Genomic DNA, 17,344 nt, shown 5'->3' on the forward strand with positions numbered 1-17,344 from the left:
TGTTAATATTTCATAGCATTATAAAAAGAAGGTGTTATGAACAATTTCATTACAGTGATTATTTCTTTCACTCTCAATATCTGACTTCAATCTATATGGCCTTGGATCTTCCTGCTTCCTTTCTCCCTTTAGTGACAGCCACATTCAAGAAGGGTCTCCCACCTTATTTGCACTACACTGGCAGAAGCTGATTTCCTTCATTGCTACCATGATAGAGTGGTGAAACCTGTGCTGTTGAGACACAGTTTCTCTCACCATTGATCTCAGTCAACAAGCTCCCTAATTTCAGCATCTGGTTTGGTAAAAATCAACAAAAAGACCCATTAAGCAAGCGGGAAAATACATGAGCCATGGTTTCCTCTATCTGCAATTTTCTGATGAATTCTGACCACTAGTAGCCCCTGGTCTTAAACTGTTAGGATGGGCCAACATGCTGATCAGGGCTCTGATTTCATATACCACTTAAGCATGTGCTTAACTTTAAGGATGTGCTTAAGTGCTATGCTGGATCAAGACTTAAGTGAAGTGTTTCTTTCCAGGGTGAAAAAAATACAACTTTGCAACCAGTGTTGTTTTCTACACGTCACTCACAAAAGGGTCACTGCCATTATATGTATGTTGTACCACTGTGGATTTGACTTAATAGTGTGATCCTAGTCAGTCTTCCCTAGAGCTGATTCACCTGCAGCTTTGTCCTAAGTCGTCTTTCCTTCTCCCCTCCACACTTATTTAGCACACAGATCTGGCACAGTACATGGCCCAGCATCCTGGAGGACTTCATGCTCACAATGTCATGGTGAGTTCTTTAAGGGACAAGTATCCCTTAAAGCATGAAATGTATGTTTATTTTCCATTATGGAGAGTCATTGTAAAATGTTGTGGTGCTTAAAACATCTTAAATCTTTTGCTAATATCTATTTATCTCAAATACCTGACAAAGAGTTCAGAGAAAAGATCTAGTTGTTAAAGATTCAACCATACTCACTCTTCAATTAAAGACTGAAAAAGTCCTCACTCCAGTTTTCTGACTGTTCAAGAAGGCTTCAACAACATCTTGTGGCAATGAGTTCCATCTCTATTTAATTCATTATCATCTCCCCACTCACTGGTCTCTTCTCAAAACTCAACAATCTATCCCTCCTAATACGGAACTATCTTCATGTCTCTAAGCTTTCTAGATCCCTTTTATTTCTGCTATATCTTTCTGAGGTAGGTTGACTACAAGCGAGGGTGAGGGTGTACCATTAATTTATAGAAGGGCATTGTAAAATTTTCTATATCTTCTATCCCATTTCTTACACATCCTCACATTTTGATTGCTTTTTTTTACCTCCACTGCATACTGAGAAGCGGTTTCCATTGAGATGTCCACAATGAACACCCAGGTCTTTTTTCCTGAGTAGTTTCAGTTAATTTAGAACCCATCACTGTGTATGCATAATTCAAACAACTCCTCCCAATGTGCTCCATCTTACGTCTGTGAACAATGAATTTCATTTGTCATGCTCTCCTAGCTTTATTAGGCACCTCTGAAGTTCCTCAAAGTCTTCTCCCATCTTGACTAATTTAAATAATTCTGTCATCTGCAGATTTTGCCACTTTACTCGTCGCCCATTTCCCCAGATCATTAATAAAGTTATTAAACTACACCCTTTCTGACGGTCAACCCCTTCTAAATCTTTTGCCTTGTTTAAAAATAAGGACTTATCTGAATCCTTGTTCAGATTTCAAACACTCTCAAAGTTCAGAGATGTCCAAGATCCAGTGTTTTTGTCTTGGCACAGTTCTACTTTTTACAAAATCTTCGTCACATTAATATTCTAAAACAAAATGGCAGGTTGCAAGTTCTCTGGAGCAAAGACCATATCTGCCTGTATGTTTATATAGCACCTAGCACAATGATTCTCTGATCCTGGTCAGGGCATCTTAGTACTACCCTAACATAAATGTTAAATATCAGAAACATTTCAGAATATCAGAAATGTTTAAGGCTGAATTCTGGTTCCATTAACTAAAGATGAGTTTTGCCACTAACTGTAATGGGACCAAAATTCAGCTCTTAGGTTGTTTAAAAAAAGGAAGATTTTTTAGTGTATAGTAAAATAATTTAGGAAAAGCAGGTTCATACCCTGCAGTTTCTACTCTCCTGTAGAGCACTGGATGAGCAAATGGCTCCTATTCTAATATTTTTAAATTAATGCTACAATTCAGAATGGAAACCTAAATTAATTGGAATGGAATTGTGGAGCTCAGCCTTTGCCCATTATAATTCCAAAATTAATGCCAACCTTGACTGACAGGGGAGATCTCAGAAGCGTGTGGGCAACAGTCACTTGCCCCCCTGAAGATGGAGCTGCTCGGCGTCTCCACTTCCAGAAAATGACGGGTCGGTGCAGTGCACCACACAAGTGCTATGCCACCAGGAAGGCTTGTTTAAAAAAAACCCAAAAAACTGTAACGTGTTCTGACTGGCACTTGCATTAGTAAATACGAGCCAGCTGCCCTCCTTAGATGTTTTCATTCGTCATTGACAAGAAGACTGGAAAACAGCAAAGTGATTTACTATGAGCCTGCAGGAGGGTGTCGTATGGCTTGTTTCTTTCATCCTTGCGAAGCAATTTTTGAGATCTCACATGGAAGATGCTATGTAATCATATTTTGCATTTTTATATCTGATTTTTGTTTGCCTCTTTTCCAGTAGAAAAGCTAACCATGAATGTCACCTTTTTTTCTAGTCTCCAGGAAAGGTCTTGGATAAAAAGTGTTTCCCCTCTGGAGAAGGCTAATAACTTATGCAATGAGTTGTTTTCTATCCTTCATGCCTTTTCAGACCCTGTTCTGGGCCTGATTCTCATTTACTTTAGGATCACTTTACACTGCCAGAGTAGTGAGAATCAGGCCCTCTGGCTTTATTTTTTCCTTCTGTGTCCTCTCTCTTCTCCTTCTCCCTCTTTTCTTCTGCGGTTTTTCCTCCTCTACGTACATTTTTCCTCTCGGTGTCTCCCTCAGTGATTAACACCAATACCAGGACTTCTGACATTGCAGATGCTGAGTCTGTGCTTTGGGAAGCCTTAAGTCATCTTTGCTCCTAAAATAAACAGTCAGATTCTAAAGGGCAAAGCTTTTGAAATGCCCATTTAGGATATGAAGAGTGACAGCCCCTTCACTGTCATAGTATGACACACTGAAAGCATCAGGGAGACTGGTAGGAAGCATATAACCATCAGCTGATGTAACTATCGAAGATTCCATAATTTTTATTGTTGCAATTTTCCAGTCCCCCTGCTCAGCCTGTGCCACTGCTTAACAAGTTGACAAAGTTTTTACTGATTCCTCCCTCCCTTTTGCACTGTTTCATTGTAAAGGTTTTCCTGACATTCAGAGTAAATATATTGATGCAAAATCCCACAAATCTGCTAAAGTTTGTTGCCCGTTTTTTCTAGCTCTTCATGTTCCAACTTTTGCGAGGCCTGGCTTACATCCACCAACACCACATTCTTCATCGTGATCTGAAACCCCAGAACTTGCTCATCAGTTGCCTCGGCGAGCTCAAATTAGCTGACTTTGGTGAGTCGCTGCCTAGTTACAACTAGCGCATCTAAGAGCCGTGCTTTCACATACTTATATTTACGCATCCAAAGCCACCAATGGGTACGTGAGCATAACCTCTCTCACTGCACTTCAAGAAAAGCATTTCTGTGATCAATCTGTAGACCTGATCCTCCTCTCCTTATACTGGTTTACACTGAAAGTAACTTTATTTAAAACAATACAATTCCAGTAGTATAGGAGTAATTCCAGAATCAGACCCCGACATTAAATATGTTGCATACAGAATAGATGATTATGTAGGGAAGGGTAGAGATTTTATTGGCATGAACTTGCTTTGCCAAAACTGAATTATACAGGTCATCCCAAATGTGGGCTAATAAAACTTTCCTTCCACACCATCATGTATTCTGCATATGCCACATTTTACAGGACAAAATTATGTTAGAAATGTTTGAGATTTACTTTTTTTTTTAATTGGCAGCATTTTTGTTACCCTTCCTCTCTGTATTGTCTGTAAAGTCAGTTCATCTCAGCCCCACACAGCCAATGATACGGACTTTGTAGAGAGAAAAAAATATAACTAAACTTCCAGAAACCTTTAAAATAATTTTTATAAAAATCATAACGTCTTGATTTTAAGGTCTGATAATTTGAGATCTAAGAAGGCTACGAATAAAGGCCTTGAATTCTCCCTTACACTAAGGCCCCTTTACCCCCCTCTCGCAGTTACACCCTCTTTAAGGGCCAAGCTACAGCAGTGTCAAAGGGCCTTAGTGTAACTGAGAATTCAGGCCAAATGCTTCAGAGCTGTGGGAAGGAGAGATTCTCAGCTCTCCAGTGGTATAAGGCTTCCTTTTTCCAGCCCTGATGAGTCTCACCATATTTTGGGAGAGATCCTCAGCTGGTAGTGTTGCCACTTCTGGGTGGACATATTCCTGAAGGTTTCATCACATGACATAATCTTTAATTAAAGATTAATCTTTAATTCCTGGGGACTACAGGACAATCCTGGAGGGCTGGCAATCCTACCAGCTGGTGTCAATGATCATAGCTCCATAGAAGTCCATGGATGGAACTATGACAGTTTTTACACCAGCTGAGGATCTGCCTTTCTATCTTAATCTGCCGGGATCTAGGACTGACTCTGGCACATCCTGCACTTCGGATCCATGTCATTTTGAGGAGTTGGGAGAGAATGTCACATTTTGCAGGAAGGAAAGAAACATTCTGAAGGTGTTTGTTCATTCTAAAACGGTAGCTGTCTGAAGCTGCTCAGAGGTTTGCAATGCCAATAGTTGTCTCACCCGGTTTGAATCAGTGGGCTAAGTGCCTTAGAAACACTGAAAAGGTGGAAGATAAATCCAATTTATCCCATGGCTATACATACTGTGTATGTATAAAATGTATGCAAATATTATGTACACACAAATCAGCATATCTGCTGAAACTGGATATTTCAGACAAAATCCAAAACTTTTTAAATACATGTCGTACATATCTTTAAACTGCATGCTCTCTCTATTCTGAAACAGATAAATTAAGTACCACAAAGGTAAGTATAAGTGGGTTTTTAAGCAGAGACCTTAGAAGCCAAGGTCCATCTGCTTTGCATAAAAATCAGTGGCATGTTTTTTAAGAGCAGGGCTTTGCCCAGTGTTCTCAGTCAAAACATCCGTTTTCCTCCTCACTGATTTACAAAATGCAGCAGGTTGTATTTTACATACTTTGTATGTATCTGTTGATTGTAAAGTGCTTTGGGATCACTTAGGATGAAAAGTGCTACAGAAAAGTAAACTGTTCTTCTGATTCTTAGGACTCGGGCACTGTCCAGGCAGAAGGAAGTGGGATGTCACAATGAGTTATGAAGGGACATGAAAGTGTAACTAGATACGTGTTTTTCCTGTTCTGGCAGGTCTTGCTCGTGCCAAGTCCATCCCCAGTCAGACATACTCCTCTGAGGTGGTGACGCTCTGGTACCGTCCTCCTGATGTCCTACTCGGAGCCACTGATTATTCTTCTGATTTGGATATCTGGTGAGAAACCAACTTTGACACATTTTGGTATCTCTCAGGGAAACTGAACTATCATTTGCCTCATCTTTAGATGACTGAAACGGAATCAGCCAAGTTTGAGCAAATACAGACTGAAAGATGTATCAAGGCCTGTGAGTAGTGAAGGTGCTGTGCTTATACTGTTGGGTTCCTACAAGTGGCAAACATCAGTAGCTATGCTTTCAGGAGTGCCATCCTCATATCTCACCTATATACCTCCCAGAGGTGTCATGAGTTCACTAACCTTTGTAAAGCACTTTCAAATTAATGCAAAAGTGTATTATTCTGGAGGTATCTGACTGGCCAAGGCTGTGGTATCATTCTGGAAATACTGGTTTCTGGACACATGATAACTAGAAGAATTACACCAAGAATAAATCTGACCTTTGATAACAAAACACAGCTCTGGCCATCAAAGAGTCCTAGATGGGTTTGGAGTTAGAAGGATATTTGGATTATCTTTACTTCTGTGATACCTCATCTTTTACACCACTGTTTATTTCCGAACACACTCCACAGTTAAAATAGGCAAAGTCCCATGCTCTATACAATTACACAACTGAGTAAACGTCTGCTCAATTTCACTCCTTCCTCAAGCGCCAGTTAATACCTTGTAACTCCATCATTCTGCTATGACCACTTCTGTGCCTGGACAAAGACTTCATTAGGGTCTTTGGGGGACTGGGCAGGAGCCTAATAGGCTGACAAAATCTGCAAGAAGCACAGGGAGACTTGCATTAGCAGGTGTGTGCCCAGCAGAACTCCAGCGCCACAAGGCAGGCATATTCTCCAGCAGCATGAGGCTTATCGGAGGTTCTGGTGGCCTGGGTCAAGAGGGCAGTGCAGGGGAGTGGGAGCTCTAAGTCTCTTCCTCTCTCCAAGGCTACTGCCACTTTAATTGCATCAAATTTTCAATGACTAAAATAACCTGTTTCTCCATTATAACAGCTCTCAGTGGCTAGGCAGATCTAAATTGGAATGTCCTCCCCCCGCCTCTCTCTAAGCAGCCACCAGTCCATTGGCTCTCCCCAGGCTAAGCCACCTACAGCCCCTCATGGACTGTTGAAGAAGATGCCTGCCTGCCTAGTGGAACATGCAATTGTACTGAAGGGTGTCAGAGCCTTCCCAAAAGTAGGGGGGGCTGTGGGCCCATCCCTGCCCTGGGCCGGACAGGGAGCCCAGGGGTGGGGACACAGGATGGAGGCTGCTCTCGGCCCTCCTCCTCCGCAGGCAAGTGGAGGGTCTGCACGGCTCCCACAACTGCCCAGGCTCCCTGGCCGGGCTTCACACTGGCCTAGCTGGGGGGCGGGGCCTTGGGGGGAAGAGGAAGGGAAGGGGCAGGGTCCACTCCGGCAAAACGTGGACAGGACAGGCCTGTCCACTTTCAAAAAAGTGGGAGGGCTATGGCCCCCTTGTTCCCCCCCTGGTTCCAGCGCCACTGGTGTACAAGGCAGACACCTTCTGGTACCTGCCCTCCTGCTCCTCACTGACCCAAGGCCAGTCCACGGGCCTGATCATCCCCTAAATATATAAACCTGGGGTTCCTGCTGTACAAAGCCAGGACCTCTGTTGCATAATTTTGCCCTAATGTACCATGTAGGACACAGGGGCTTGTCTATAAAGATTTCATCCAGCACTATCTGTCACCAGTAGCACAGCATAAGGGACTCTGAGCCCCACTCCATTACATTCCAGTACAGCACCTTTGTTATTACACCTCCTTATAATAATAGCATTCAACGTGTTCGCCTTTCAGAAAGATGTCATGCTGAGAGAATGGAAAGTATGTGAACTCTATTCCCTGACTTCCTCTCACAAGAGTCATTTATTATCTTGATGTAGGCTCCATATAAGTTCAATTTTTATCTATTAGGAAAAGATGTCCATTCACACAGACGTTACTTGTCTATCAAGAAAAAAATCCTCTTCTTTCGGACATAGCAAGTTACATGAAATTGGGTCGGAATGCCCTTGGCAATGGCATGTGACAGTGAGTGTTAAAGCCTTGGTTTAAAGGAACCAATTATAAAAAATAAACCATGATGGCAATTCATCCATAATGCGCATGAGCAGCAATATTGTCAGTGGGAGGCACATGGAAAGTGAATAGGGCCTTAAATAGATTAAGAGAGATATAGAAGGAGACTCACTAGCTCTTGGACTAACTTACAGAGCTTTTTTAATCTCTTTCTCTCTCTTTCTCCCTCGCTGTCTTTCCGAGACCTTAGAAGATTCAATTAAGGGACTTCAGGGAGACTAACAGAATGTTTCGGGAAGATTACACTGAACATCAGGGAAATTTTTTTTTTAAACACAAAATTCTTTATGAATACTTAGAGTTGGCTTTCGGCAGCTGCTGGTTTTGTGAGTACTGCCAGCTTGGCTGTATATCTTATTTTCAGTAAACCCTGCCCCCACAAGTGCCGAACATAATCTTACAGGAATATTACACCCAGAGCAGATTCATGCAGACCTGGAGCCCCCATGAGGTCATTTGTTGGGGATCTGTCCACTGCAAGGCCCTAGATTCAACATTCTTCTCACTCCTGCCTCAAATTTCTCACTCCTGCCAGCTAGGGCACTCAAAGGTGTTTAAGGACAACAGGAAATGCATTCAGAACTGGGAACTGTACTTGAAGATGAGGGGAACAGTAGATGAAGGTTTCCCATTGAACAGGAGGACGGGGAAACCTGCAAATTACCCTCCTCAGTGACATGATAAAGAGGGAGAGAGAAATCCTGAATCCGCAGAGGGCCCAAGTTCTTATTACCACAGAGATCACCACCGTACACCACATGATGTAGCCCAGGAGCATGAGCAGCAAGGATCACACTAGCATTTGAACCTGTCCCTGGTGAATTGAGAGATGCTGTGACAGTAGATTTGGTAGCATTGTCTAAACCTGCCTTGATTACACCCACTTGAATTGAAGAATCTAATACCAAACTTTACATCTCATTGCACTTCAGCAATTGGTATCTTATTTTACAGCCCACATGAACATCAGGAACTTGTTGAAATCACAACTGTAGGCTCCTTCGTGAGGGATTTTACAAAGGGATTTAAGATAGCGCTCCCTATTATTTAGTATTGGGGTTGGTAGGAAGTTCTGTTCAGGTTGGGTCACAGGAGGTGGAAGAGAAAATCCAGGAAGTACCCAAAAAAGGCAGAAAACATACTCTTCATTGGGTTAGATGCTAATCTCACTTGCCCCAATTTTACACAAGTGTAACTCCATTGAATTCAGTAGTTACTCTTGATTTATACCACAGCAAGTGAGATTAGCATAAAGGCCATACTCTGATTCTCCTGTATCACAAGTATAAATCAGAGGAAACCCAGTGAAGCAAGTGGAATTACCTCAGTTTAAAACGGGTGCAAGTGAGAGGAGATTCATGCCCCCAAGCTATTGAATAATCTCAAATGGAGCAGTAAAATGCCCCATTGCATTTTTCCCTTATGGAAGAATTTGCTATTTGATCCCACCTACTTGTTTTTCCCACCGATATACCCCTTCATCTCCACTGATTCCTCCAAAAGGTAGCTCTACAGAACAGAAATCCTTTGAGAAGCTTGTAGATACGAAGGGGCAGGGAGCCTCAAGAATAAAAATTCAGAAATTTAAGAAAAGAAAAAAGGAAAAAGCAAATTAAACGATTGTGTGCCTGGGCCTAACTCTTAGAAAATTTAAAATAAAATATTGGTTTTAGAAACATCCTGCGTAAGACAGCAATGAAGAAGCACTGCTTATTCCTATGGGGCTGGATCCAGAATAAATACCACGAAGGCTACTGAAAAGCAAAAGAAGAAAAAAAGAAGGGATGTGGATATACACTGAGGCAAATGTAAACATTTAAAAGTACATATTTAAATATTACAGAAGCACAGCTGCCAATTCCTAATTCACAGCAAATGTTAACTGAGCGTGGAAAAACTTGTTGAGTTCTACTTCCAGTTGTCACCCCTGACTGGATCTCTGCACTAATGATTAGCAGCTCTGGATTTCTGTTTCCTATATTCTTTTCTGTTCAGATGGGAACTCTATTGCTCTAGACCCTTGTGTCAGATGGCAGTTTAGGTAACAGAGATCAGTTTTGCAACACCCTTTTATGTCACTTACATGTGCAAACTTCCTAGCAGGACAGAAACCCTGGCCCTGATCTTGAAGAGGTGGAATGCACCTCCAATTGAGAGTTAGAGACACTTTGGCCTTGACGTCTTAGATTAAAATAGCAGCCCTGGCAGCACTGTACTGACTTATATTTATCAAAACAGGCTCTCCAGAAAGCTGCCTAGTTCTATCTACCTCATCTTGGGGGCTGCAAATAAATTAGGCCTGATATGAATCGATGTAAGACGTCACAATCTCACTGTTGCTGCTAAAGCTAATGACCATTTCCACCTAGCATTTCAAAAGCCATAAAAAAAACCCTATCTGTATCACTATGTAAGTGCCAGGGACCATTACTACAATACTATCTACCACCCTACCGAGAGTTACATTAACATCTAGGCCAACATGCTGAAGGATAGACTTTTTTTACCTATATATCTAGGGCAGCCCTTGCTCTGGTCACTCAGGGAACAGAAAACTGTTCATACACACACACACATACACACTGTACGTGCCGCTTACTTGAATGAGTTGGTATTTCTTTTTTGCAGGGGTGCAGGTTGTATATTGGTTGAAATGCTCCAGGGTCAACCCGTTTTCCCAGCAGTTACTGGTACTCTGGAACAGCTGGAGAAGATCTGGGCAGTGAGTAAAATACAGCCAGGAAATTGAAAGGAAAATATCAATGTTGTTAAATTTTACATCCTGAACATGGCTGCTTTATACAAGAGACGTAATTTGGTTTGAATCCTCAGTCCGATGTGTTAAGTTTACAGATATATCCTATAAACCATTTTATATTTGGTAACTTTCCTACAGTCACTAGAGTGCATCAAAATGACTTTCCTTTGATGTTTGTCATCTCATCAAAAATTTAAAACCAGTTACACTGACATCAAACTGAAGGAGTCATAAAAGGTATGTTGTTACTGCAAATCCTGTTCCCTCTAGTTAACACCCTTACTTGTCCAAGACATAAAGTAGATTGTCCTCTTTAAGAGGTGCTAACATTGTCCTAGCGCAGCATTTCGCAGATTGGGCTCCTTACTCCAGGGGGTACATGGGCCCCGCTGATCAATTACTCCCCCGCCCTCCCTCCCTCTTGTCCCAGTATCTCCTGCACACTGGGGAACACCTGTTCAGTGGCATGCAGGAGCTGGAAGGGAGGGAGAGGAGTGGGGACGGGACACGCTCAGGGAAGAGGGTGGAAAGAGGCAGGGAAGAGGAGGGGTAGGGGTGGAACAGTAGCGGTAAGAGGTAGGGCAGGGGTGGGACCTTGAGGGAAGGGGTGGAGTGGGGACAGGGCCTGGGGCTGAGTGGGGAGTTTGGGGTTTGCAAAAAATTTTAAATCAAAATGGGGGTCCTTGGGTTGCTAAAGTTTGAGAACCGCTGTCCTATCAGCTTATGCTGCTGATTTGTGACTGCTGCACTGAAAATGACAACAAGATTCTGGGCTGGTCTATACTAGAAAATTAGGTCAGTAGCTAAAATGACCTATATCCTGTGACAAAGTTCCTCCTCTGCCTTGGTGGGTCCTGCGCTTATTGGCAGATTTGCTCACCTCAGAGATTCACGGCAGCCCTCAGTTTGGCCACCCTTGCTAGTGTCTCAAACCTGCCATCCACTCAGCTAACCTCATCACTGGCCAGCATGGGGGAAACGGAGAACAATCCCCACAGTCTCTGTGTCCCACTTAGTGGGGCAGGGCAGATCCCTTTCCAATTTAGACCTTCCCTTCTGGTGTTTCTCACAGACCAGGTCAACTCCTCCTGTGTCTAATCAGGAGCTGGGGGATGGGGGGAACCCCGGCCCACCCTCTACACCGGGTTCCAGCCCAGGGCCCTGTGGATGGCAGCTGTCCACAAAGTTCTCTGTATCAGCTGTGTGACAGCTACAACACCCTGGGCTACTTCCCCGTTATATTCCCCCCAGCACCTTCTTTATCCTCACTGCAGGATCTTCCTCCAGAAGCCTGATCACGCTTGAACTCTTCACTCCTCCAGCAGCACGCCTTCTCACTCCCTGCTCCTTGCACGCCCCCCTACTGACTGATGGGAGGTCCTTTTTAAGCCAGGTGTCCTGATTAGCCTGCCTGCCATAATTTAATCTAGAAACTTCTTAATTGGCTCCAGGTGTCTTGATTAGCTTGCCTGTCTTAATTGGTTCTGGCAGGTTCCTGATAGCTCTAGGGCAGCCCTTGCTCTGGTCACTCAGGGAACAGAAAACTGTTCATTCAGTGGCCAATATATTTGCCTTCTACCAGACTCCTGTATCCCACTGCTCTGGGTCTGTTGCAATCCCCATGTAAACAGCACTAGGTCAATGGAAGAATTCTTCTGTTGACCTAGCTACTGCCTCTCAGGGAGGTGGATTACCTGTGCTGACAGGAGAATCCCTCCCATCAGCATAGGTAGAGTTTACACTAAAGTACTACAGTGGCACATCTGCAGAGCTGTTACTGTAGCGTTGTACGTGTAGACTAGCCCTTTAAGGACACACTCCTGTTCCCATTGATGTTAATGTCAACACTATCATTGACATCCATCAAGGGGAGTAGATTGAAGGCCTAAGCCCACACCAGAGACTACTCAAGGAACTGTATGCTGCTGGATAATTAAGAGGATTAGGAAAAATCAACAGGGTCTGCCATCGTTCTGTATCACAGACCCACTCAGAAATTCTAGTTTTCATTTTTCATCTGGTTCCAACTGATGCTGGACTCGAACTATGGGTCTACTGATATCCATGGGATTCCTGGTGCACCAGCAGAAACCAAGAAAAAAAGACAGTTACCTGTTCCGTAACTGGTGTTCTTCGAGATGTGTTGCTCATGTCCACTCTATATTAGTTGTGTGTGCTCGCCACATACACTGATGCCAGAAGTTTTTCCCTTAGCAGTATCCATAGGGGACTGGCTCTGGCGCCCTCTGGAGTGGCACCCGCATGTTGTGGTATCAGGGGCGCCACCGTCTCCCTCCACCCTCAGTTCCTTCTTGCTGGAAACTCTGACAGTGGGGAAGGAGGGCAGTTGTGGAATGGATATGAGCAACACATCTTGAAGAACACCAGTTACGGAAAAGGTAACTGTCTTTTCTTCTTTGAGTGCTTGCTCATGTCCATTCCATATTAGGTGACTCCCAAGCAGTACCCCTGGAGGCGGGTAGGAATTCATGGACGTGTCGATTGCAACACAGCTCTGCCGAACCCAGCGTCATCTCTGGCCTGCTGAGTGATGGCATAATGAGAGGTAAATGTGTGAACAGAGGACCACATTGCAGCTCTACAGATGTCCTGGATAGGGATGTGCGCCGGGAAGGCCACCGAAGAAGCCTACGCTCTCATCGAGTGTGCTCTGACAATCGGCGGCGGCGGAACCCCCGCCAGGTTGTAACAGGTCCGTATGCACAAGGTGAACCAATTGGAAATCCTCTGCGAGGACAGCTGGTGACCCTTCATCCTACCCGCTGTAGCGATGAACAGTTGAGTCGATTTTCAGAAAGGCTTAGTACCGTTCTAAGTAGAAAGCCAAGGCCCTCCAGACGTCCAGGGAGTCGTCCAGAAGACGCATCTCTTCACTGGTCTTGTGCGGTTTGGGACAGAACACCGGGAGGAAGATGTCCCGGTTCATATGGAAGGTGGAGACCACCTTTGGCAGGAAGGCTGGGGGGAGCCGCAACTGAACCTTATCTTTGTAGAAGACAAGTTATGGAGGTCCTGAGGTCAAGGCTTTAATTTCAGAGACCTGTCTTGCCGATGTCACCGCCACCAGGAACGCAACCTTCCATGACAGGTGGAAAAGGGAGCAGGAACCCAGCAGCTCAAACAGCAGGCCAGTGAGGCTAGAGAGGACCAAGTTAAGATTCCACTGCAGAACAGGAGTCCGTACCTGCAGGAAGAGTTTCTCGAGGCCTCTCAAGAATCTGACTGTCATGTCATGAGAAAACACTGTCTGGCCCTGGATTGGCAGGTGAAAAGTGGAGATGGCCATGAGATGCACTCTAATGGAAGAGTGTGCCAGGTCCTGGTTCCTCAGATGAAGCAGGTAGTCTAAGATAGACTGTATAGAAGAGTGTGTGGGAGAGATGCCATGCTTGGAGGCCCAGTGGGAAAACCTCATCCACTTGGCTAGGTAAGTCAGTCTAGTTGAGGGCTTCCTGCTTCCCAGAAGGACCTGTTGGACTTCATCTGAGCAGGTCCGCTCCTCCGGGTACAGCCACGCAGCATCCATGCCAAGAGGTGGAGGGACATGAGGTTGGGGTGAAGGAGCTGACCATGGTCCTGTGACAGCAAGTCTGGTTGGTTGGGCCAGAGGAGGCAAGGGCCAGGGAGGGGCCACTGCCAGGTTCATAAGTGTGCCAACCAGTGCTGGCGGGGCCACACCAGGACAATCATGATAAACTGTGCTGTGTCTCTCCTGATCTTTGCCAGGACCCTGCTGATGAGAAGAATCAGAGGGAACGCGTATATCAGGTTCCCTGACCATGACAGGAGGAAGGCATCGAGAGGGAGGCCTTGCCGCAAACGAAACCAGTGGCAGTTCCTGTTTACCCTTGTGGTGAACAAGTCCATTTGGGGAGTTCCTCACCTCTGGAAGATCATGCAGGCTACCTCTGGGTGGAGCGACCACTTGTGATAGGAGGAGAAGTCCCTGCTGAAGTGATCCACTAGCGTGTTCTTGACACCAGGGAGGTGACAAGCTTCCAGATAGATTTTGTGGCTGATGCAGAAGTCCCAAAGATGGAGTGCCTCTTGGCAGAGTCGATGAACGTGCTCCCCCTTGCCTGTTGATGTAGAACATCGAGGCCATGTTGTCTGTCAGGACTCTCAGCACCTTGCCCAACAGGTGAGGTAAGAAGACTCCACATGCCAAGTGGACCACCCTGAGTTCTTTGACGTTTATGTGTAATGTCATCTCCCCTGGGGATCACATACCCTGGCTCTTGAGATTGCCGAGGTGCGCGCCCCAGCTGAAGTCTGAGGCGTCCAATACCAATTCGATGGAGTGATGGGGGGTGTCAAATGGAACACCCTCTAGAAGGGTCATGCGATCGGTCCACCATCGCAGTGAGACAAGTACCATCAGGGGAATGGTAACAACCTTTTCCAGGTGATCTCTGGACTGGCATTAGACTGTTGCCAGCCATTGCTGCAGGGGTCACATCCGGAGCCTGGCATGGTGGACAACGTAGGTGTACACTGCCATGTGACCCAGCAGCCGCAGGCAAACCCTGGCCACAGTCAGGGGGGACATGGAGACCTCCGCGATGAGGTCCATCAATGTCTGGAACCTTTCTAGTGGCAGGAACACTCTGGCGCATGTTGATTTGAGCACCGCTCCAATGAACTCTATCCTCTGCACCGGGACTAACGTAGATTTTTTGTCGTTTACCAGTAGGCACAGGGAGAGGCACATGGCTTGCAGCACTGCGACATCCTCTTGGACCTGAGACCTGGAGTTGCCCTTGACTAGCCAGTTGTCAAGGTACGGGTAGATCTGGATACCCTGATGCCTGAGGTAAACAGCCACCACTGACATGCACTTGGTAAACATGCTGGGTGCTGTGACCAGGCTGAATGGGAGGACCACAAACTGGTAGTGGTGGGGCCCCACTGTAAACCGGAGGAAGCATCTGTGACCTTGAAAGATTGTTATATGGAAGTACGCGTCCTTCGCGTTGAGGGCAGCATACCAGTCTCCTGGATCCAGGGAGGGGATGATAGAAGCCAAGGAGACCATGCAGAACTTTAGCTTCTTTAGATACTTGTTGAGGTCCCTCCGGTCCAGGATGGGCCACAGACCACCCTTGGCTTTTGGATCAAGAAGTACTGGGAATAGAACCCCTTGTTTCTGTACTCGAGAGGAACTTCTTCCACCGCACCCAACTGTAGCAACCCCTTTACCTCCTGTGCGAGGAGACTCTCGTTAGAAGGGTCCCTGAAGAGGGATGGGGAAAGGTGTTGCGGGAGGAGGTAAACTGTAGAATATAACCCTCCACCACAGTATTGAGGACCCAGCGGTCTGAAGTTATAGCTGTCCATGCAGGAAGGAAAAAAGAAAGGCAGTTGGAGAATGGCAGGACAGATGGATCCGGGGTAAAGTCTGGTAGGTCACCCTTGAGCGCACACTCAAAATGCTCGCTTGCCCCCCCTACTTGTTGCGGGTCAAGCCTGACTGGGCAGAGGGAGGAGGTGGGTGGTTCAGGCGGTGCTGTCGCCCCTACTCTTCATATGGGGAGGCTCCTGTTGGGTTTGACTTCCTTGGCCCTGAGATTGCTGCAGTTTGAAAGGCTTACAGGCTGTACCTGGAATGTCGGTCCCCTATGGATACTGCTAAGGGAAAAACTTCTGGCACCGGTGCATGTGGTGAGCACACACACCTAATATGGAATGGACATGAGCAAGCACTCGAAGAAGAACTAGAAGGAATAAGGAGAGACCAGTAGGAGTATTCTAATGAAGTCTATTGGGGAATTCACTAGAGGACATAGAATTTCTGAATGAGAACTCATTTCTATGACCTGCAGTGTCCCATCCTTTATTTGAGCTGCTGAATGACCTACATCTCCCTGCACCTGGGCTAAATCAAGGTGGATGTAACCAATATATGCGCTGTTGTATATTGCTCTTGGTCATTGACTCTTCAGAAACATGAAACATTAGCTTCTTGTTATTTTTTGCTTTGAGTGGCCAACACTGCCATCCTCTGGCCACATCTTCAGCTTCTCTGTGGACTTACCCCTCTGAAATGGGACTTTCCCAAAGGTGATTGATCCAAAGAGGAGAAAACACAGAACTCTTCAACCAAGGCAGTAGGAAAATGGTTCTTTAGCCTCAAGCCTGAGGCTATGTCTACACTACAAATTACTTCGGTTTAATTTAGTTCACTATATATCTGAGCTGTTTGAAAGCTTCTTATGCGTTGGGTTAATAATTCATACTACAAAAGACAGAAATAATATTTAAGAATCAGGAAGGAAGGTCTAAGAGCCATGAAATAGTTAACCCATTACACAGAAGGTTCGTTGTTGTTATACATTACATCGGGAAGATGACTATACTGAGACCAAGATTTTCAGAAATGATTAGCGACTGTTGGGTGTCCAACTTGGGACACTTTAAATGATGTTTAGAGGATAGGTGCTTGGTATTTTCTAAAAATCAGGTCCTTTAAAATGTCCCAATTTAAGTACCAAAAACTGAGGCAACCTCCATCACTAGTCACTTTTGAAAATCTTCAGCCTATGTCTGGTGTGCTTGTCTCAGTTTGAAGCTGTTTGTATAGAATCAACACCAACGTAGACAGTTCTGACGCTGTGAAATGAGCATTGATCCAAACTAGTCAGCAAGGCTGAGAGTCTGATAAAGTAAAATGTGTTCTTTAAAAACGTATGTTGTAGATAGAAGTAAGCTTAATAAGCTTAAATTATTAGCTCAAAGCTCCCAAGTGTCAGATACGAATTTTGCACTAGATAGTCACACATTCAGTGGCTGTCAGTGACTTCTGTAGGGCTCAATGTGGGTACAGGAGTTCATTCATGTGGTTCTAGGAATGGGGCCAAAATAAGGCAAGCTCTACCAATTAATTGTCCAAAATGTTACCCAGCTAAAGCACACAAGGGAAAAATA

The 17,344-nt window shown here is 45.0% G+C and overlaps 1 protein-coding gene across 1 annotated transcript in view; it reads left to right on the top strand.

Moving 5' to 3' along the window:
* CDK15 (cyclin dependent kinase 15) overlaps nt 1–17,344 on the top strand; it is a 50,872-nt gene that overhangs the window by 7,094 nt on the left and 26,434 nt on the right. Inside the window, exons 6-9 of the mRNA XM_073306984.1 lie at nt 734–796; nt 3,444–3,567; nt 5,465–5,585; nt 10,270–10,363. Coding sequence (XP_073163085.1) covers nt 734–796; nt 3,444–3,567; nt 5,465–5,585; nt 10,270–10,363 — 402 coding nt within the window. The remainder of the gene's footprint in view (nt 1–733; nt 797–3,443; nt 3,568–5,464; nt 5,586–10,269; nt 10,364–17,344) is intronic.

This window comes from Lepidochelys kempii, chromosome 11 (assembly GCF_965140265.1).
Source record: "Lepidochelys kempii isolate rLepKem1 chromosome 11, rLepKem1.hap2, whole genome shotgun sequence".
In the NCBI taxonomy this organism is placed as follows: Eukaryota; Metazoa; Chordata; order Testudines; family Cheloniidae; genus Lepidochelys; species Lepidochelys kempii.